Below are 23,859 nucleotides of genomic sequence, written 5' to 3'. Positions count from 1 at the left end.
CATGGTGGCTGCTCATGCCAACTACCCAGTTCTTCTTCTATTTATTCCAAACAAACTTCTCTTGTTGCTTCCGTAAACATAAAACGCATCACTTCCTGTGCGCCACAGGATTTTTTTCCCCAGGAAAGACCTTCCAGACACTGGGACGGCAAATGTAAAAGCTTTCATGAACTGAGTATAGGTTGAGTCATTATTGTGCGTTATGTGTCATATATTTATTTATATGAAAATATTACGGATTGCTACGTTAAGATAAATAACGACTTCAATTATATTTTTTTCAATTGTTGGGTATCTCATTTGGGAATGAAACTCTTCATTTGCAGTTCGCACATCAGCCAAATCCTACAGTATGAGAGTGTTTTTCTGTACAGATGTGTCGATGCCTCAGGTGAGCTCGGGAGCAGGGGGCTCGGGGCTGGGGGTCAGGGCGGCGTTGGGTTGAGGATCGTCCAGGAATATGAGGTTGTCGATGGACTTGAGGGGATGGACGCTGGGCTTGCTGGTCTCTATGGCAACGGCCGGCACCATGGAACACTCATACCCTCGGTTGTGTTTGGGCAATGTTCCCGCCTCTTCAGACATGGGGTTTTCACCTGACAATAAACACAGTCTCCTTTTAAAATGTAAATTTGTAAGTGGAGAATATGCAGGCCTGTGTGTAGCTTGATTTTAATATTAATTAACTGAAAAACATTCAGCATGAAAAAAAAAATCAAGGATATCACAATAAAGTTCAACATTAGCAATAATGTGAGAAATTAAATGTTGAGCTGCCTGCTGCCACAAGATCCACTTACATTTGTTTTATCTTATTGAAGCTATATTGTATGCATTTACAATAATAACAAATGTATTTGTATTGCGCTTTTCAAAATTATTTTGCAGACAGAAAATAAAAAAAACAAAACAACTTAAACCGTATAAGACGATAACAATTCCAGACAAATGCTAATTGACAATAACAGGGAAATGCGAGAATAAAATGGGTAAAAAAAATGTGTTAAAGCCTGTGTGAAAAATGTGTTTTAGGTGATTTAGCAGCACTGATGCTACAGTAATCCTTAAGACTATAATTTCTAATTTGAGCTAACCGTTCCTTTAAAGCTGGTTTAGTTTATTGTCCTCAAGAGGCAATTCTTTTTCACAGCCAGTCCACGCAAGAAAATAAAACACAGTTACACACCCATTCACCAAACGGTTACAACAGCTATCCGCAACAAGCAGCAACAGCTCGACAGGAATTACAGAGGAACAGTATAAACTGAAAAACAAGATCAATAATGTCTGTAAAGATGTACGCGAGTTTCGGGTACCTGTCTCTGAGGAGCAGGACGGGCAGACAGCTCTCCTGGGACAACCCATGGCAGGAATAACCTTCCCCTCTCCGCCGTTTTCCAGCACCACATAGAACTGCAAGAGAAGCAATACACTTGACAGATTAATTTATGTGCCGTCTATCTGTTATATTGTCAAATCTTGTCATGGTGCCTTTAAATAATCATGTCTTGCTGAGTCTGTATAGTCTTTATGATGTTTTTAATGCATTCCTGCCCTTGGGAATTAATACTGAGAGTTGAACTGAAACCTCATTAAAGTGAATGGAACTTTGTACAGTCAATAGTACTTTTACAGTCTATGAGCTAGTATCTGGAGTAAACCAAGACAATAGGTTGCCACACTACGATTTACACTAAGACACTACTTCAACTAATTCACATCAATCTGTGTCATTTAATGGATCTTTGAGAAAAAGTCGTCGAATGAACCAGAGCTTGGTGACGATGGCCTACCCGATGTGTACTGGTAGTGGTGGTCTCTGACATGCTCTCATCTGTCATGCTGGTCTCACTCATATCGTCCACCGACGGCTGTTTCCGGAAGAATCTTCTAGTTCTGCGTAGACAGATAGACCAGTATGAGCACCCACACATGCTTTATTTTCCCATTGATTCATGTCTACTTTTAAAACTAAATAACAGGTTTTTAATAGGTTTCGATGTCCCAAGAGTCCTGAAACTCACTCAACAGGTAAATATTCAATTCAATGACCCGCATGTCAGTCACATGGTTTTTCAATGACAGCAGTGATATACTCTCCAATGGACAAATAATGCATTCAAATTCATCATGGCAGGAAATATGAAATTATCCCATGCAATGTATAACCTTAAAAATGTGACATGCCACTATAGTACAATTTCTGTACACAGAAATACATTTGTACAAAAATTACATTTTGTGTTCTCAGGCCATAAGCCACAAATTTTGCCACATAGATTTCTTGAATCTTTCACATGGAATAAGCACCAGCAACCCTTGGGCAAATAATATTTGCAGATACTTTTTATGTTTTCTCTAGCCTACTTTTGTGCCAGATGGGTGGGCCTTGCCACATAGGACAATACAGTGAGTGCCAGAAAGTTTAGGAAAGTATTTGACAGTCAATTTATTACTTTTCTGTGACTGCCAACTTGGCTGACACTGTCTGAATTGTTCTAATGCGATAATCTCCGTCCATCTGGTACTCCAAGCAGGTTAAAACAAACGCTAAGAATTATTTGCAAATGCTACTTGGCCTGGGAAAACTGATGTAGTCCAGTACCAGTGAATGTGGAAATCTGGTCTTTAGTGAATGTTGCTATGGAAATACAGTATGCATCCGCAAATGTAAATGGTGAACTGGGAATCTTGTATACTGTCGGGAAGGGGAAGTGAATGGAACGGTAAGCAGTGGATGTGTGTAACAGTATGACAAGCAGGGCGTCTGGGTAAATATATTATTTAAAAAAAAAAACCTGTTTGTGCCCTTTCTGCCAATGTCACATGCAAAAGATCACTGTAGTTTTTACTCTGTTACAGTAAGGGGCTTAGCCTTGTATATGTTTGATCTCTTTAACTTACTTGTGGACCAGAGGAGATAAATCTAGATTTAGTGATGAATCAGGCCATGGACTGTGTGTGTGTGAGTGAGTGTCTGTGTCTGTGTGTGTGTGTGTGTGCGCGTGCGTGCATGTGCATTTACTGCATGTGTGTTTGTATGTATGAGCGTGAAAAGAGAGAGCATAAGAGACAGAGGTTGTGTTTTTCTGCCCATATCCCTGTTTGCTTTTCCTTACAGTATGTCTGTGTTATAGAGGAAACTAAACCACCAAACTCAAAAAACAATGCGAGTGCTGCACTTGCAGTGAAGTGCAAAAGGCAATTTGAAGCAGAGCTATTGGCGGCCATGTAGCGTTTCCACTGGGGTCATACCTCACCGGCTCCATTCTGTAGCCGAGAAATGACCTATTTTTATGTGTAATTGCTGTAGAACAAGCTAAACCAAGCATGTAATTGAAAGCGTGCCACTTCCACAGGGGAACCAAGAGCAGGAACCTAGGATATAGGAGGTGGAGTAGAGGAGGGGGGGGGGGGGGGGGGGTGCTTTGTGAGTCAAAAGAGTGGAGAATGCCAACAGCCTTGTCCATAAGCCACCGAAACAACTGTAAAACAAATCAGCCACTTTGAGACAGATCAGGTGGAAATAGAAGGGGGGTTGCAGTATGTAGTTTACGTATGCTCCTCGCACTGCAGCTAACCAGGGTTGCACGCTACCATTTGTTCCACATATGATCTGCTTTCCCACCCCCTGCCGTCGTGCTGAGACACCTACATTACACGGCTCATGCCACCCTAGGTTTGATAGACACCTCTGTATGCTCTCAGCTCATTCATTGCTGGAGGGGCCCCTCCTCAGCAATCTGTCCTGCCCTTTGCTTCCAATGCCCCGACTAATAACAGATTAAACACAACACTGGTTACACGTCATTACTTTAAAGCGTACACAAACACATGCATGCACACAAGCATGCACACATTCAAATGCGCACACAAACACATGCACGCTCATAAATGCATGTACATACCAGTGTTTCCCCCCAGAGTTGTATTCTTGTCAGAGTGGAAAAGCCTCTGCCACACCATTTAGACCATGGGGCACTAAAACTCTCCTTATTAATGAAACCCATGTTATTGAAATTCTTTTGGGTGCATTATCAGCTCCTTAAAGTCACAATGAAACAGCATTTTAAGAGCATCTTGCTTCTTTAATGTGAGGAATTTCCCATTGAAACAGGGTTGGATGTTGGGGCGGCACATAACGCAAGGAGGGATTATTCAGAAGTGTAAACCAGTGGGATATCAGGAGGGAGAGAGAGAAAGACAGGAGAGTTTTTATTTCTACCTGCTGGTACAGCATGAGGTCACCACTGTTTTCCAAGAAGTAATAGTAATGGGATTTTGATATAAAAATACAAGAAAATATTTTTTTTATATATTTTTTGCCATTTATTGTTAAATAGGTGTATATCATGGCCTGGGAAATTATCCAACAACGTGGAAAAATCATTTCTCATTTCATTGTGACTTTAAGGCAGGGTAACCCACCCCACCTGTTCAATGGTAAATTCTGGTACCTACATGCAAGCATGCATGCACACACTCATATCCAGTGAATGACCCCTATGTCTTACTATTAAAAATTAGTGACCAAATGGCTAAAATGTCCCTGAAAGGCTAACGATGGGATCATTTTAGCAGGGAAAACATTTCACAATCATTTTATAATTCTGTGCACCTTTCTTCTGCGAAGGATTTATACATTGAATCCGTCATATTCTCATTCTATTTGATTGTATTATGTATAATACAAAAATAATGCACACAGGCTTCAGTGGTGAATTGCTTTAAGGTTGGACTGTATTGCCATATTAAGCGCCTCTTTAAGGTCCCGTTGGACCCCCTTAAAAATCCATCCGTCCCTCTCCTCCCTCTCTCCCTTCATTCCTTTCCTCCATTGCTCATAATGTCCTTCCTTCCTCCCCAGTCCCTCTTTTCTTTCCAACCTTCCTTGTCTCCTTCCTCCCCTTGTTCCTTCCTTCCTTCCTTCCTTCCTTCCTTCCTTCCTTCCTTCCTTCCCATATTTTTCCAAACTTTCCCCTTTCTTCCTCTCTTCCTCTTCCCTTTTTCCTTCCTTCCTCCCTTCTTTCCTTCCTTTCCCATTTCATTTTCTTCCTCTTCCTCACTCCTTTCTTTCCTCTCCACACACGCCTCGTTAGCTCCTCGTCTCTCACCCGTAGCAGTAGGTGACGCAGGCGGCGATGGAGAGCAGGGTGATGAGGACCACCATGCAGGCAGCGATGACCACGTTCCTCCTCTTCTCCTGCTCAGCCTGCTGCAGCTCCCACCACTCCAGGTCACTGAACTGACAGCGCTCGCCCATGTAGCCTGATGCACAGCTGCAGCAGGATGAATGAAAACACAATTAAATCTTATTTAAACTAGAAGGGCACTCAGAGAGCACAGACGTCCGCCAAAGTTTGTGCTATTATTGCTTGTTCGTGAGTCAGATCCGGATCCGCTCCAAAATTTAATGGGTTCGGGCCCATGCTACACCCTTCCACGAAGTTTCATGAAAATTGGGCCAGTAGTTTTTCCGTAAACCTGCTAACAGACAGACAAACGGCACCGAAAACATAACCTCCTTGGCAGAGGTAATTAAACAGGATCAAATAAGACTCGTATGAGAGAAACAACATGCTCAGCTGCAATGCTTCTTCCGATTCTGATAGATCTTAATTGTGCATAGATCTTTATATTGCATATTTGTTTTACTATCAAAAAGATCTATTGCTCTTATGTCCCAATTGCAATGCATAATGTAGTTTTATGTTGTATCTCAACAGTCATTAAGTTTCGAATCCCTTCTCCCATAACCACTTTGGCGTGAGGGACACAATCAAAGGCTTTAACCGTAGAACAATAGTGACATCTACTGCTTGTCAACTGTAATGCATAATGTGGGAGGGAGGGATATAAAAGAGCAGACACTGAATCATCCATGATCTGCGCCGCATATACAGTATTCTCTTACTTTCCATCTACAGTGTGTTGGCCTATTCATGCTGGAGTTTAATTCAAAGTGAGACATGATATAGGCCTACTGTTTGAAAAGGGACACATACTTTCATGAAAGACTTAAATATAACCAAGTTGACATGTTGACTCGTAGTACAAGTTTTATAAAATGATGGTACTTTTTAAAGGATAGGAGGTAACAAAGTGGTAATCTGCTAAATATATATATTTTTTTGGCAAAATCTTTGGTCCTTAGCACTGTGGTGTTTTTGCACTCCACTTTCCAGCACTCCACTTGGCAATCACTTGGCAGTCGAACAGTGTGGCCAGTACTGTGATGTGTTTTTCTTTGAATTTTCTGTTGATGAAGTTTGAGTCTCCATAGGTAGCGCTATTTCCTTTGTCTGTTCAGCCATGGTGGCTATCGCTGCTCATGCTAACTACTCAGTTCTATTTATTAGGCTATAGGCTTAATCACTATTGTGTTATATCAGTTGGCAACAGAAAGTAGCAAAACTGACATTTATTTATATGAAAATGTAGTATACACTAGTGGATTGGTTGACAAGATGATAACCCTTTTATAATCTAGATCCATTATATTTTAATGATCTCTCTCTGAAATGAATAGCGTTTTGGAATTGAACTCTGAAATCATTTGATCATCTGTTCTGTAATTGTAGTCAGGGAAACAACTCAGAGGCCACCAAGCATCCCTTACTCAAACCGCTACTAAACACAAGGTAACAGTAAACTGTTAAACATGGAGGTCAAAGGTCAAACAGAGGGGGTTATTTACTTGCAGGCGTAAGACTCCATTTCAGGAAAGTAGAAGCAGACGCCCTGGTACAGACAGTAGGATTCATGGGTGGAGGGGCAGCTCTCTACTGAGTTACTGTTGTGACGAGTTTTGACATCAGCAGGACTACTGGTCGTCACCCATGGAGAGGTGGTCTCCAACTCTGGTGAGAGGGAGAATTAGGGGTATAATGTCATTACGTGAGACAAATATAGTATGACACAAATGTGTTTACATTCAAATGTATAGTCTGTTATTATTTGGGGTAGTATTCCTCCTTTGAGTTGGCGCATGTAAACACTGTATCCCATCTACAATGAATGGGATAAGCTCATATCCCAATTATGAGATTAGCCAGGATATTGAATCATGTATACATGGTCTTTGTAGATTCTAGATATGAAAATGCATGTTAACAATTAACAACACCTAAATCAGGATATGAACTTTAAACAGCAACGCCATGGCGTGTAAACATACTCATTGTGCTGAGATTCTTGGCTACTGTTGAATATCCTTTCTACACTACATTTTGGGTTTTCATGTAAGAAACAACATTTTTGGGAAGTTAATTTTTAGTGTCAGCATTAAAGTCAATGGAAATAAAAATGTGTTATTATCCTAACCTGGATATTGAAAGTTTTAGTAGCAGTAAATCATCTAAACGCACCTTGACATGTGTGGCCATTGCCATGGTATCCAGCCTGGCACTTACAGAGATATTTCCCCAAGGTATTTTGGCACTCTGCATTTTTGTCACATTTGTGCATTCCCAGTTTGCACTCATCAATATCTACAGGAGCAGAGGGGGGAGGAGAGAAGATAAAATGTTGACTTAAAAATGTATGGTATTCAAAATATCATTGGCTTAGCATTATATGTTTAACCTTAATTTAACCAGATGGTACAAGAATAAAAATCTCTTTGAAGAGAGAAAGAAAGCAGCATTAATGTGTGTGGAGTTTTGTGAGACTCCCTACCAGACATGGGTCAAACAGTTGTGAATAAAGTATTTTTGTTTACTTTTAAAGAAGAGCAGAAAGGCTTTTTTAAACTTCTGCATGCAAAACAAGAGCACCTTGGCTTCTTTTTTCAAATGTTCTTTTACCCTTGACTCCTGTTTTTGCAAACAGACTTTAAAGGTTTGGTGAAGCATAAAACAAGGATGCACTCAACCTGCTAATTTCAAACGTTTGTTTTGACACGCTCGGAGTGCCAGATGGGTGGTGTTTACAGCAACAGGACAATTCAAAGTGTCGGGTAACTTGTCAGTCACAGATAAGTATAGTAGAAGTATGACGTTTAAATACTTTCCTGTGATTGTTTTAACTTTTTGACACATTGCATTCTCCTCTGTAGCAAACTCCCCTGTCTGGCACATAGGTAGGCTAAAACAAACCATAAAAACTATCAGCAGTTACTATTTAACCAGGTCTTCTCCTCACCGGTGCAATGGTGGCCCTCTCCAGTGAAGCCAGAGCGACATTGGCAGTGATATCCACCGACTGTATTGACACAGTCTGAACTCTGACTGCTGCATTGAGACAAACCCAGTAGACACTCATCCAAGTCTGCAAAGACAATAGGAAAGTCAGACTTTTATTTAGTTGATGCCCTCATTCAAAAGCGACTCGATTAGAGCATTTAGTGGTTCAGTGTCTTGCTTAACGACACTTTGACTGGCATGACTCTTGATGGGCACAAACTGGATGTTGCAGGGATACAAACTGACCTTCCCATTATGGGATGGTTTCTCTAATCAGTAAGCCAGCCTGCCATCCTTAATTGCTGTTTCTTTATAATACTCACCTACGCACAACTGTCCGTCTCCTGTGAAGCCTTCCAGACATCGGCAGGTCGGGCTGCCGGCTTCCAGCTGGCACTGTGCATTCATGTCACAGCGGAGTGAGTAGCACTCATCCTGGTCTGACAGGGAAGGGGACATAAGGGGAAAACAATAACATTTAATCACTGTAGATTGTTGAATGTGGAGGAAGAGCCCTCAGGTGGTTGTTCAGCAAGTAAGGGACTGATTTCTCCATAGGGAATTTGATATGAAATAATATTACATAGTACATTGAATTAAACATGAGAGGGATTCTGTTTCATATAACAGCAATCTTACTTTATTAATCTTAATTGCAACTGAAGATCAAATTAAGTTTTAACAATGTTTTATTGCAGTGCAATTTGTATGTATTTTCTAATAACTGTTAAAAAATCTATTGCTCTGGTGAGGATCATGCAATTATTAATCATGACAAATTATCTCAGGAATTAGCTCAAACAGTAGGGGTGAGAGTTGATGAAATGACTTCAAAAGCCCAATTAATTAATCCATATACAAGCAAAATTGGTAGCCTTTGACATGAGGTACCAAAAGCTCAATCACAGGATTTTTTCACCTTGAATTTAATTGTGATCCCCAGTAAAAGGTCTGACAGGTTCTGACAGCTGAACAAAAATTTTAGAAGTAATTGGAAGCTGACATTTTGCATTGTGATACAATGTCAGAGTTGTGAAAAGCGTATTCTCCCCACCCCACTAACCATCACATCCACACAAGCACACCAGATTTATGCTTTAACAACCTAGCTGAAATGCTGAATATCCCAAGACAAATCTAATTTCCGTAATAGAAATGACAATTAATAACTCTGTAGAAAGAAATTACATTGGCAGCCATTTCGTGTGTCTGTGCATTTTCCGCCCAGTATAGCAGTTAATAGCCGATTGTTACCTGCAACCATCTTCTCTGTGAAGAGAGCTGGCTCACTGCCTTCGTCCGAGTCTAAATCGGCCTCCTCTTCATCCGTTGAGAGCCCAGGTATGGTCAGGGGCATACTCTCATCATTTAGTGTTTTGTTTTTGAGAGAAATCATATCAGTGGACTCACTGTCTCCAGATTCTAAACAATGAATACATGTAGTGTAAATTAGTCTTAAACATCAGTTTATTTAGTTTTACTTCATACTTTGTACAGAGGTATGTAGAGTTACAGTAAGTAGGGTGGCCTTAAATCACCTGTGTTTCCATTGGAAGCATCGACAAGCAAGCAACCTTTTCCATCAGCTGACTGGATGTAGTGTGACAGACAGGAGCAGTGGGCGAATCCCAGCCTGTTTTCACACACCTGGGCACAACCTCCATTCTGGTGAAGACAAACATCTGCCCCTGAAGATAAGGATGCAAAATGACAACAAAAAGCTCAATCATCAGTATTTATATGGACTCTTCGTTTGACTTGTTTTATTGTCTTCTCGACAATGGTAATTATACAAATGTCTAAAAATGAATTTGTTAATGATTTATTGATTTTAAAATGTAAGCCCTTGAATATACCAGGACATTAGAATAGAATCCCTGTTGTGTCTATACCTGGTTTAGCAAGGGGATGAACCACCACAATGGATGATGGTTGGACCATGTTGCCATGGATACGTTCCAATTTCTTCCCGGTCCGCTTGTGTACGCTCCTCAGGTGCTGGTGTTCCCAATCAGAGATCCACAGCCTGTCCTCAAACACCGCAAGGTCAAAAGGTCGACCTGGACCAATCAGAGGAGATGAAAAGAAAACCTGAGTTGGATATGGAGGAATGTACTGAATTTACAGAACCAGCACCTGCTACCAGCAACTGACTTCGCTCAATAATCTGAGGATATCACTGGATGAAGGAATAAATTAGTGACTCTACCATAGCCGCAAACTCGCTTAGGGCTTCTTACTGATGCGGTGACACAAATTGTGTGTGTATGCATGAGGACTACACATTTAATTCAAACACTAGCAAAATTGCAATATTGATTATTATAATTTTGAAATCGCAAAAGGTTACAATTGAAAGGCCTTTCAGGCAGCTTCCTAAACAAGTATTCTGGTTCTCTGCAGAGTCCTTGATCTACAAATTGTCAGAGAAAATCTTTCAGTTTATTCAAACTGATCAAATTCAAAGTATCTCATTTTCTCTCCCACACAGTTTTATTTTGAACAGTTTATAAGTGCTGGAAAAGAAATTATGTAGAAAAAAAACTGCCTTTCAATTCAACGTGATTGGTTTTTTTTGGTCAATGCTCTACACCCCTGCGTGTGTATATGCATGTGTGTGCTCCACACAAGCCTCACCTACTTGGTTCTCGGACAGGACCCGTCGGTCTGAGCCGTCCAGGGTGGCAGTCTCCAGCAGCCCCCTCCTCTGGTCGCACCAGAACAGACGATCCTCTGTGAAGTCGATGGTTAGGCCACTGGGTGACAGCAGGTCGGTGCTAGCAATGACCACACGGTCTTTCCCTTCCAAAGAGGCACTTTCCACCACAGGCTGGGCACCTATATCAGTCCAGAACAACTTCCTCAAAAAGTAAAGAAAAAAGAGTTAACATATGGAGTAAATAAACATTTCTTCTTATTAAAAACATTAAAGCTACAGTACACAAGATTCTTATGTAAAAATACACCTGTCTTAAAGGCCTAAATCATGAAGTACAGCTACGATAGGGAACGGTGTCCCATCTCTACCTAATTGAGATGCAGTAGAATTGTTCTATTGTCCCAAATGCATGGTGGGAAATTCTCCAGAAGACACTTTACACGAAGTGACAAATCAAAATATAATACTGTCCTAAACAACAGTGAGCAGTGCTCTCCAACATTAGATCTTTTGCCTCTCTCAGCCCTTTGGTTTCCTTTGGCATAAAGCATCACACACTGTGTTGGTAAACATGAGTGTGTTGTGTGCAGTTTACTGACGTCATGTTACATGATTTCTGGAGTTTGAAGTCTGCAAAATTCAAACAGTCACCACTCTCTGCTATTTGGGGCTGCTAAAGAGCGAAGTGGCCTAGAGCACATTTAAAATGTTGAGGTATTTTAATATGAATAATAATGATCATTTTTGCTTCTCTCTCAGTACTATCATTCCTGAAACAAGCATAGGATTATAGCCCTACTTACTTTGCCATAGGATGAACTGTGATTCCTCTTGGATTCTGCAGCCCTTTGCTTACAATAGTTTCTCTGTTCAGTCCATCTAAGGTACTGCAGTCAACAGTTGACCGGCTGGAGGACAAAAGTATATGTAGGTATAAAACAGAAAAGAAAAAATATGACATTCTATTGCCGTGTTTAGCAAATACACATAACTACTTGGATAAAAAGCCATGTCCCCAAAAAACTCCAGCAGGAATCCAGTAGGAAAATCTTAAAGAGTTGTTCATTCTGTATGATGGAATTAAATCAGAATCAGTCGTCGTACAAAGACTTATATCTGAATTTTACACACCAGTTTAAGTGTCTTAATAGGATCCAAAAGGATTTGTTCAAGAGTACATCAGATTCTGACTTGATTCTATTACACTTTGTGACACAAAGTGTAATAAGATTTAACCACAGAAAAGCTTTTCAACTACTGAGTATCCAAATTGTGAATAACCATGACCTATAGGCACACTTAATGATGAAATAACCAATAATGACTAGGATGCAGTGGGTTATTGAGCGGTATTGTTACACTACGCCCAATGCAAAGTGGAGGCATGATCTGGACTGTCTGTTTTATAACAAATAAGCATCTTAAGGATGCAGAGAGTCCCCAGTGTTAAGCTCTGTAGTTAGTTATATCCATAGAGTTGTACCACCATGTTGGTACCAGGAAGCTTAAAAATGACAGATGCACAAATAACTTTTTTTCTCTGCATTCTTATCAAGGAAATCAATTGAGTGTGATCTGACTCCATTTAGAAAAACAAATATCTTGTGCAAATGTTCACACAGAAAATGATTTACTCAAGCACTTAATGAAACATATTGTTTTAGAACTTGTAGCTTTGAATTTGAACCATTGGAACTGGTATTGGTATCAAAAAACTGTTTACAATCCTCAGCACTTTCCCTGTGGGTACACCACACACCTTTTGTCCGTCCAGTACATCTTGCGGTTGACCCAGTCGATAGCCAGTCCCTCTGGAGAGTCCAAACCCTCAGAGACCAGAACGTCTCTGGACCCACCGTCCAAATTAACCCGCTCAATTGTCTTCAGGATTGTACTAGCAAAGTACACCTTTAAAATGCACATAAAAACACACAAGATAATTGAATTTGGGACAACCTTTGGAATAAGGGCAATCTTTTGAAAAAACATTATTATATCTCTTTCCCCATGATGGTTACAGGATTAATACCATATAGGCTATGTCTATGTGTACTAAAAAACATTATTGAAAGCTATAGGTCATGAAATAACAGTGTCTGTCCAGTAGGTGTCACTGCATATCTGAACCAAAGCAAGAAAACTAAATACTCCATAGGACTCAGTGAGGCTGTAAGGATAGTGCAGGTAATCAGTTCATAATAATAATGAGAAGGAGGAAGAAGATGAAGAAGAAAGTGCCTATACTGGTGCCGATACAAATGAGCCATTGAAATACCTATAAAAGATTTGTATTTTATTGAAATGGGTGTCCCCCTTACTTTGTTTTGGACTGGGTCATAGTCCAAGGCTATGATTGTTCCTCTGGGCTCCTCCACAAGGGTTTGGTTCGTGCCGTCCAGATTAACCCGTCGCACGTCTACTAGATTAGCAACCAGCAGATAAGGCGGTGGTCCTAGAGAATAACAATATGTCAAAATCAGGCATGTAGTGGCAGGTAAATCCACCTAAACTTGGTTCACCAGCCTTTTAATTTGTAGAATAGAGTTTACCTGGGTTTTTAGCCTGACATGAATTTCTATGACAAATTCATTTTGTAGTAAGTGGTTTCAAATTGATGAGTAAATATATGTTTTTATGGGAAACAAAAAGGATAAATTATTGCTCTTCTGAAAATATAGTTAATTTTTGTTTATTTTGGTGGTTGTTTGCCTTATGGTGTTCACCAACTGGAGATCATAGTTTACCCACCTTTTAATTTACCACTACATTAGCGGTCATGATGTTAGAACAAAATTACAAAATTACACAATGTTGTGCGTGACTGTTGAGGGAAGCTGAAGATTTGACTGTGCGCATGCCTAAACACAGGTGTTTATTTGTTGGGGCCTGTCCATCTTGGCTATCCGCTTTGCTGTAGTATGACTCACCAGAGGCAATGCAGCGCTTGCCATCTTGGTGGAGCTGGTAGCCAGGCAGACACCCACACTGCCATCTACCAGGGGTGACAGGGGTACAGAGCTGACTGCAGCTCCCTCTGTCTGCAGACGAGCAGCCTGCAACAGCCAAACACAGTATTACACACACACACACACACACGGACACGGACATACAGACAGACTGCTTCTGTTCTTCACAAAGAGACTCCGTTTTCTAACACTGACTCAGCCCCACACATGGATACAATACCTAATCTGTTGCCTTTACCAAGCCAACACTCATTTATTGACTCATTAGAAGATTCTGTAACATTAACTTTGAACTTCATGGTGATAGTTTTTTATCTATAATCTTAATCACATTGATATGTTTTACTGCTGTCTCACTAGCTTTCTCCTCCAGCATACAATAGACTCCTTCTACTATGGGCCTTGGCCTTGGGAAGTAGTTGCAGGGGGAGGGAGGGTTATATATGCACGCATTACACATTCACACCAGGGAACCGCCCAGAGGTTCCACAGTCTTGCACTATTGGCCATTGAATAACTCCACTTGGAGCAATGATGGTCTATCTCCAGGGTGTCAAAACTATAAAGAATTTCCAGCAAGCCAAAAAAACCAAAAAAACCCCAATATAACCTCATTCATCATCAATGTTGTGCTATTCTAATTGGGTGGCATTATTTGACCATTATCAGTTGACCAATAATGCAAAGCCAGCTGGACACTGCATTGCTGCACTGTCAGTGTTGTTTAAATAGCGTGCCACACACCCTGTGAGGTGGCTTTTGGTTCATGTAGCCTCAGGTTAACAGCCTTAATCCAGGTCTTAGTTGCTGGACGTTTGGATAATTTTAGCTACAGATAATAGCCGTCTTTTTTCCACTGCAATTTATCAAAATGGCAAAAACTCTGACACAAAGTTTACTTACTTACTTACTTGAAGCCAATCAGCCTATCTTCCAGTTTATCTTAATTTGATAATTTGAGAAATTATTTATGTTCAGATTTATGGAATGTTTACAGTGTAAGAAAAGTAAATAGAGAAAAAACACGCTGCACCCATTGAGCTTCAGAATACGGCGCAGCAAGGTTCACAACATTGTAATTTGCTGTGTAACATACTGTATCACTGTTGTCAGACAAAATAAAAAAAAAACATGCACCTGTATTCTTTTCTTCATTTTCAGGAATGAAGAAAAGAATACTTAATACCTATAATACTTATTTTTTCATCAACACCCATGTATTTTGACCATGCACATTTTCAGTGAGTGAGAAAAAGATAAACACCAGTTACATATTTTTTTCCATGACAGCTTTAGTATAAGAGCTGGTGAACTCTGTAACATATTTTTGTCCATACCAGTACAGGCCTGTCCATCCTCCTGTAGTATTGATCCCTCTGGACACACACAAATAGCACCCTCATCTGTGGCCAGGCAACCATGGGTGCACTTAGTCATATTGCCTTCACATGGTATGATCTCTGGTAATGGAAAGGAAATTTATATCTTGAATTAAATGCTTAGATGCTAAACTGAAATAAAAAAAATGTGATAAACTGAAGCTAAGTAAATTGAACTGATGGAAACACATCGATGAATCAAGGAACTGTAAAGCAAATCGATGAAAATTGAAGAATATAGTATTACACAACTGTTCAATAAACATTTATCTCTTGGTCACACAATCAATATATTAACTTTTCGGAGGCTGCTTTCTGTAACTTAACTGCCATATTAACAAGGCCAAAGTGTTGTCACATGGACACGTTCAAGAATATTTCCTGGTTATTTTTGGGCCAAGCAGGTAGTAGCTTCGAACAAAACCAGATGGTCGGAGGACAACAAGCTTCTTAACCCCTGCTCTGGTAAAATCCCCTCATGAACTCAACTCTAATCCTATCCAAATAGGTGAAAGTGTGATGAGAATGCAGTTAAAGGCCCACCGAGTGAGTGTGATATAATGTTGGCTCACAAGGGTACGGCATGTCCTGTAGCTGTGAATATGGGCAGAGGCAGAGCATGTGGGTATGAGTCTGATGTGAAATAATTGCCTGGTTGCTGTGGCTTTGACCCGGCTTTGACCCTTGTGCTCCTTACTATTGGTTGCTTGTAATGTTGGCGTTCTAGGAGTTTAAGCTTACTTTACCGTTGCACTCATTGTAACACACTCTGCGTAAGAGTGTCAGCTGAATGCCTAACAACTGATGTAACTTGTAATGTAAATCTAATTGTCACTGGGCTAGCTTTCCTCTGAGAAAAAAAAAAATTTTTTTCCTAAGAGTCACAAATGAGTTATGTGACAAACTGGATACTTAATCTGAATATTAACAGAAACATGTGTGACTATTTCAAAAGTGCAACAAATATATAAAAAAAAATAAAAGAACAAAAAAAAAAAGAAAAATTAGGAATTATCCTATGAACATGATCCCTGATTGGATATGAGAAATTATTATTTAGTTGTACTTTTCCAACTAAAATAACTACTACAAAGCATGGAAACAGGACTACTCTTCAAACGTTTTTATGCTTTGTGCATGATTTTTTTTTCGTTTTTTTTTAATGAAGTAAAAACACAGACTTTGTGTAAGCAGCACTGCTATAGCCCTGTCCAAGTAATCTCTGCCATTGTTTTCATTGTCTGGCCTGTTGTCTTGGCTGGACATTTGTTTCCTTCTGGACCTTGGCAAAGGTTGTCTGCTAACCAGCTTAGACAGACAAAGCTGCTGACCAAATATATTCCCTGTTGCAAATGTCACCTCGTCATCTAATCTCATTGTGTCTGTAGCGAACCTTTCCTGTTCTCTTGGTCTCTTGAACATAGCTGTGAGATTAGAAGAGAACACATTAGAATGCAGCCACAATATTTTATCTATTTTGTAGTAAAAAAAAAAATGATAAAAAGTATAAATAAGTGATTAAACTGAGTCAGAGGGGTTTTATATTGCCACAATATTCTTGTAAAATATGCACATGTTTACACATGCTTACCAACTTATGCAACTAAATTAAGACTTTGTATACATGCCCTCATGATGGCTATGTATACGTTTCTGCCAAATGATAAAATGGCATATTGTTTTCGAATCTGACCACTAAAAAGAATCTGTTGTTGCTCTGGCAGACAACAGACCTGCATTATGGGTGAGAAGAATGACCAGAAACAGACTGAGGTGGAAAAGCTATAGGAGAGAAGTGGGTTAGTGAAAGAACAGAATATGGTTCAACCAGTATGGGTTTTAGAAAACCGGTACCAACACTTGTGGATTGAAGTTGCCAGCAGCTGATATTTTGTGCCAATATTCAATATCTTTAATTTTGACCAAAAAAAATACAAGTATTCAGTGTTTCCCCCAGGAGTTAATTCTTGGCAGGGTGGAAAGGCCTCTGAAACAACACTTACACCATGGGACACTAAAAGTCAAGATACTACTACTACTACTACTACTACCACTACCACTGCCACTGCCACTGATCAATTATGCAATTGATATGTAATCAATCAGATTGCATCATATCGACGACACTGACTGGCTCCTATTCGATTTTTTATAAAACAGCCAATATCCGCAAACCAATATATCGGTCTAATCCTCAAACAGACACTCAAATCATTTTAAAAAAGCTTCACTAACGTTCAAGTGACATCCCTGTTCCCATCTACCTTGCACAACCTTTCAGTCTCAACCTCTCCTAAACCCTTAGGAGCGTCACAAAGAGTCTGTGTTTTGACCCACGTAACCTAACAGAGATTTGGCAGCTCATATATGTCTAGTCTGTCTGGTGTCCTCTGACCCAGCCGTTTTATTGGCTCTGTGGGGTCAAAGTGTCTGGGGGGACAAATGCCACCTTTCATAGGAGCTACAAAAAGGAGAGGATCTAATCTCAAATGAGCGCTACACAATATTGACCAGAAAAATCATGTTATAGCTGAATATTGTGATATGAGCCTGCGTCCATATATATTATGTGATATAGGCTATGTGTCCAGAACATTGTGACTGGAGGTGATGAGAGGCTGATTCATAAGATTTGCCCCTTTTTGAATAGAACCCAAGATTTTCACTAACATTCAACTTATTTGCTGGCCAAGGATTCTGTGCAGCAAAGAATATAATAATCCGGAAGCTGAAAAACCTTTAATTCAAAGAAAAGGCCTCTTGAAATTTGGATAGTACAGCACTCAATGTTTCAGTTTCAAATTGCACTTGATAGAATTCCTAGAAATGTGTTGAATTTGATCTATTATTGGAGGGTTTCAGCAAATCTTACTGGTGGTATCATTGCTATCCACAAATTTCACCATTTCACCAATATTTGCAGTCTTTATAACATGCTATGAATGAAGATGTATGAAAAACTCTGTAGTTGTCAAACAGACATTTATGTCAATGCACAATTAGTGACGGCACTGCTAAGTTTATTGCTATATCACTATCTCAGGCTATTTCAACTTCATTTCAACATTTTTCTAACTCTAACATGAATTGTTCTTACAACTAATGAAACAGTTATGAAGGCAAAAGGAATTTTCAAACACCTACAGTTAGTGAATGAACCATGTAAGATGAGTACTTTTAACAAATGTATTTCCAGTTTACCTTGGCAGGTTTTCCTGTCCGGTAGAAGGGCATAACCGGTGGGGCAGGTGCAGAAATAGGAGCCTGGCATGTTTTCACAGCCAAGAGAGCAGCCGTGGTTCCAAAGGGCACATTCATTCACATCTGTGGCACACACAGACAAACGTACTGATGTAGCATAACATTGCATATGCCATGTAGTGGACGCTTTCATCCAAAGTGCCTTGTATACATATGTGTTTTTAGTATGGGTGGCCCCAGTAGGAATGACACCGCTAACCCATGCTCTACCATACTATACAGGACCACTGCATGTAGCTACTTATAATAATGATACTGTTAAAATCTGTGAAATCCCTGAGTAGGCTAATCCGTGAGATTCTTGTTTGTTTGTTTTATTTTGGCGCCATCTTTGATGCTAAGTGCTCATTGCTGTGGTGTTTCTGCACTTCACAGTGATCACCTGTCAATCAAACAGTGTGGGCGGTACTGTGACGTCTTTTTCCTTGGATTTTCTGTTGATGAAGTGTGAATTTCTGTAAGTGCCGCTCTTTTCTTTGTCTGTTCAGCCATGGTGGCTATCGCTGCTCATGCTAACTACCCAGTTCTTCTTCTGTTTATGCCAAACAAACTGCTGTTGCTGCTGCTGGAAACATAAAACGCATCACTTCTTGTGCGCCAGAGGATTTTTCCCGGGCAAGACCTACCCGACACCGGGTGTTTAGAACAGCAGACGTAAAAGCTTTCCTGAACTGGATATAGATAGCATCACTATTGTGATTATAAGAAGAAGTATAGAAGTATAATCAATTGGCAATAGAGAGTAGCAAAATTGACATTTATATGAAAATGTTCATGCAGTCAAGGCCTTTTCAGTTCATTTACTTGCTGCACACGATAATAAACTTTTAATTCATTAAGTAATGAATTACCTACCTTCACAATAATTGCCATGCTTACTGAGGGCAAAGCCTTCACTGCACTGGCAGCCCCCCTGCTCAGCTGGACTGGAGCACACATTCACACAGTTACCACTGTGTTCGTCACAACCTGTATGAAAAGGTTAGCAATTGTAAACTTTTCAAAACAGTGTAGGTAGACTCTTATTCAAATAAAGAAAAATAGGAGGTAATTAATATAAAAACAGGAGATAGAGTAAAATAGAGTTCAACTGTAACCTGGAATTGGTGATACGGCGTCTGCTATTGGCTGGTTGAGGGGATGCACCACCCTGATATCAATTGGGGGTTTTGTCATTCGTTTTGTGTTGACATTCACTGGCTCTCCACCAGTGTACTTGTTGACTTGTTTTATAGTCTGAGATGCAACATCAGTGTAATAGAAGTGCTCCAGAAAAACTGATATCCCCAAAGACTGAGACCTGGCAGAAAAAAACAAAAACAATAAAACATGCATTAAACTATGAAAATAATCTTTGAATGAAATCAAAGAGACATTTCCCATTTTAAGGGGCTTATAACAGGAAGTTCTTTCAGTCAATCAAAACCACTTATTATTTAGTGAGTAATATATGCAGAGGTTATTAGCATTAGTTAGCAATTTGTTACCTAGTGTAAGTCAATTTGGCTGATAACCATTTCTTTGAAAAGATAGGATTTTGTCCCTCTACATGATAAACTATGTAGTGCCACAGTCAATATAGGGTTTTGAATGTAGGCTACTGCATGTGATTTTTACCTCCACCAGTGAAGTTGGAAGGTTATATTTTCACCCCTGTCTGTTTGTCTTTGTTAGCAAGATATCTCAAAAATAATGAGTGGATTTAGATTACATTTTGTGGATAGATAACCCTTGGTCCAAGGATCAGATACTAGCATTTTGGTGGTGATCTGGGATTTACACCTTTAGACTATTATGCTGCTTTCACGTGCTGCTGAGGAAAGTCCAGCATCCGGGATTTCGAAGTCGGCTGCTAAATATCATTGCATTCACATGCTATTTTGTCAGAAAATCAAACTCAGGCAAGACAAACGATAAAGAAACAGCAGGTTTGCAAGTTGGAGAATTGTTCAGCGTTGGCAGAGGTTTGCGCTCTGCTGTCTTACAGCTAGTTACCCCAATTTGCTTGAAGTAGAATCATTAACAACAATAAAGGGATGGAAAACTAATAAGAATACACTATCAATAAATGATGCATGCTTTCTCCATCCTCTCAAAAACCAAACCACTGAGAGAGGGGCTTTTGGAATGGACTAAAAAAGATTCAGTTCATAAATAAATCAGAAAGGTTTCTCAAAACCAGTCTATTCCTTCAAGACTGAAGTATCAAAATTGATGTTCATCCCATCAAAGTCAGAATCTAAGAGCAGTGGAGCGATTAGTCTTATAGTTTAGGATTTTTTTTAACACACAGTTGTGTTTTTTATGGTAAACTTACCGAAGTGGCAGCTCTATGATGTTTATGACGTTCCCATTGTAATCACAAGAGCCAATGGCACTTTCTCCCTCCAGACCAAACTGAACCCAGAACAGTCTGTTGTCCGCCCAGTCAATCGACAGTGCTTTCAGTTGCTCTGCTATCTTAATCAGTGTAGTCGTCATCTGCCCCACCTCATCAGACCACTGGATACTTGGAGTCATCCCACCAGACAACCAAAACAGAAACCTGCAAAATAGTTATATTTGAACTGAGAGGGTAGCTTTGAAATTAAGTGTTGGTTTCCATGATGCTATATATTCATTTTGGTAGAGAAAAAACAACAATAAATAAATAAACCTATATATATATTGCTTGAAGTTTATCATTCAAAACCCCTAAAATATACAGGATCTAATCTTCAAAGGTGTTACCATTTTTTCAACCAAGCACTTAAGGTAGGCTACTTGCTATCTCTTAGAAAAATACCATAATTTGATTTTATGTTACCAATCATTCTGAGTAAAAATGAGTAAAAGTTAGTCTTGTGTTCTTGTGCCTCATACTTATATTTTGTTTAAAGTTAAATTAAGCAAAAATAAATAAACAGTAGGGTGAAAGCCTCAATTTGAAGCATATTCGCAGCATATTGTTATCATGACAATGGCAAGGCAAATCCTGCCATGACTCACATTTTCACATTGATTTGTTGAACTGCTGGACCAAAATGCAATAAAATGTCTGGCATGATGTGGCCAGGTAAAAATGGCAACCTCTGTCTTTGACCAGAGACTGTTATGTGAGAGTCAGTCTGTCATGTTGCACCTATGTGCCAGCCATGCTCAATGGAGGGAGACGCAGCATTTATAGTAACACAAACAAAATGGCAGGAATCTGAACTGTGAGGAGCTGTATTGGAAATGTTTTCCTTCAGGTCTCTTTTCCTGTTCATAACTTTTTAATTTATTTTATTTTATTTGTAGTATATTTATTTGTATTACATTTATTAACCTGGTAGTCCTGCTTTTCTTTCTCCAAGAGACTGCAGGAAAATAAAGCGGCATCATGACAAACCCAAGTTTCATACAAACAGCAAAAAACAGTGTGCATAAGAAAAAACACAGACAAATCTCATAAAATGTTTCATTTTACAATTCACAATTTACAGTTCACTGTATGAGAGCTTAAAAGGCAGGAGTCCAATAGCAGGATCAGGGTTTATTGTTAAGGTTAGGGTTTGATGCAGAATGGATTACCTGTTAATGGGGTCAACTGCTATACAACTTGGTTGAGTCAGGTGTCTTAAAAGAGTCCTCTCATTTTTCCCATTTGTATCCATTCTCTTGATTGTTCCCTTTTCTCCACTGGTCCAGTAGACACTATTCCAAATCCAGTCAACTGCAAGGCCTGAGATGCTTTTCTCAGATGAGTACAGTTTCTGGAAAATGTTTTCAAATGAATAGTTAATTATTCAAACCCTACAAAGCAGCATACTCAAACATTCAGCTTCTAACTGCAATTCTGAGGATCCAAAGAAAAACGAATTTACAGTTTGATTTTTGGTGATTGCTTTAGCAATGATTTCCCATGAATCTTATGAATTTGGCTATGTTATTCCAGAACTGCCACGCAGATGCTTTAGATGCCTAAAAAATTTAATCATCTCCAGTTGCAATGCCCAGTGTTACAGAAACCATTTATCGCTCAGTTCAATGGCCATGAAACTAAGCTTGAATTACTTAATAATAATAATAATAATAATACATGATACTGAATGAAAACTGTACTGTCTAAATTCTTGAGGACTGTGGTGTAGTTACATAATCACCTGTCTCTGCGTTCCTCCCACCGATGCTTTGTAGATTACCCCAGTATGTTTGTCAGCCCAGTAAACTCTCTCCTCTCTGAAATGGAAGTCAAGTAGGATAGAGCTTCCCACCCCGGCCACAAGCCGCCTTTGGTTCCTCCCATCGAGGTCCATCCGATGAATGGCCTTGCCATGGCCGAAGATCAGGTAGGGCTGTGGAGCTTAGCAAAGGAACACATCATACAGATCTCTTGTCAGTCTTTCAGTCTTTCATTCTTTCCTGCCCCCAGAGTGTGCAGATTTTATAAATTTTATTCCAAAATACTATATCTTATCCATAGACAACTGTAACTCAATATTCATCGCTCAGTATTTCAACAGTACAGATGATTTCATCCTCAAAAATATTAGCGGTAGGTAAAGGTCTTAAAAGCTAATAATTTAGATGTTTTTGCAAAATATCTTACTTTCATGTCAGACATCATTTTGTAAGAGAGGGTATCACATTTTTCAAATGGTGAATATCTCATTTTTACCACAAGACCATAACCATATGTCTGCCATATCTGCATGCTTCTTTGATTCATGCTGTGCATCTAGTGTTTCTTCAGTGTTTATCAGGTTCTACTTTTCCACTTATGCCCTCTGCTCGAGCGTATTTGTGGCTGGATCTGTAAACAAGATCACTTTAAAAAAAATAAAATAAAAAATAGACCTAGTCGGTAGGATTGGCACCATTTTTTTCAACTGTGAACTTAGTTACCGACTGTGCTTTACAACATTGCCTATTTTAATTTTGTTATATTTCTAATTTTGAAAAGGCGAATATCTCACCTTTGGATTCAAATGTGTGTCAGTGTGCTTTTTGTGCATGTGGATACTGCTGGAGACCACATTAGTGTTGTTCTCAGTTTAACAACTGGATGAAACCCAGGGATGGGTAAGTCACTATAACAGCATTTAACATTTCAATAGCTGCTGCTTCCCACTTTGTGCAACATTGTGGCTGTCGTTAAACATCTCAAATCATTGCTTGCTAAAAAGCCCATTCATGGGTATGATGGGGTGAAGTTCAAGGCAGCCTCAACTGCTCTTGAATAAAACGGCCATCCCTTAGCAACACGTAGGCTAGTTCTCGCACTATCCTTTGACATGGTGAAAATCCTCCCGTATGAATCAAAGTAGTCTTACCAGGCCGGGGTTTTTTGATCACAATTATGACCTAAAACATTATGTGAGACATAGATTTTTCTGAATATGGATGCACCTGTATGAGCATGATGTCTTTAGTGCTGTTGCTACCTCCAT

The 23,859-nt window shown here is 39.5% G+C and overlaps 1 protein-coding gene across 1 annotated transcript; it reads right to left on the bottom strand.

The window, feature by feature from the left end:
* Positions 1 to 387: 387 nt before the first annotated feature.
* On the bottom strand, positions 388 to 22,764 carry egf (epidermal growth factor). Its single transcript, XM_071535176.1, has 23 exons — positions 22,573 to 22,764; positions 22,001 to 22,182; positions 20,766 to 20,993; positions 19,546 to 19,748; positions 19,304 to 19,417; positions 18,389 to 18,511; positions 15,146 to 15,268; positions 13,770 to 13,895; positions 13,161 to 13,294; positions 12,602 to 12,750; positions 11,646 to 11,750; positions 10,821 to 11,044; positions 10,076 to 10,243; positions 9,722 to 9,871; positions 9,438 to 9,605; positions 8,507 to 8,623; positions 8,143 to 8,268; positions 7,368 to 7,490; positions 6,698 to 6,860; positions 5,115 to 5,279; positions 1,794 to 1,896; positions 1,317 to 1,413; positions 388 to 596 (listed from the first exon to the last, which is right to left on the bottom strand). Exons 1-23 carry the CDS (start codon positions 22,723 to 22,725, stop codon positions 388 to 390), a joined length of 3,453 nt encoding a protein of 1,150 aa, XP_071391277.1. The 5' UTR covers positions 22,726 to 22,764.
* Between the last annotated feature and the right edge of the window lie 1,095 nt (positions 22,765 to 23,859).

The sequence above is a fragment of the Centroberyx affinis genome, unplaced genomic scaffold (genome assembly GCF_046629955.1).
Source record: "Centroberyx affinis isolate AG114_WGS23_722 - 3 ecotype Tasmania unplaced genomic scaffold, CSIRO-AGI_Caff_v1 ptg000175l_1, whole genome shotgun sequence".
In the NCBI taxonomy this organism is placed as follows: Eukaryota; Metazoa; Chordata; class Actinopteri; order Beryciformes; family Berycidae; genus Centroberyx; species Centroberyx affinis.
The sequence above is the reverse complement of the archived record's forward strand: the minus strand, read 5'-3'. Positions and strand labels throughout refer to the sequence as shown.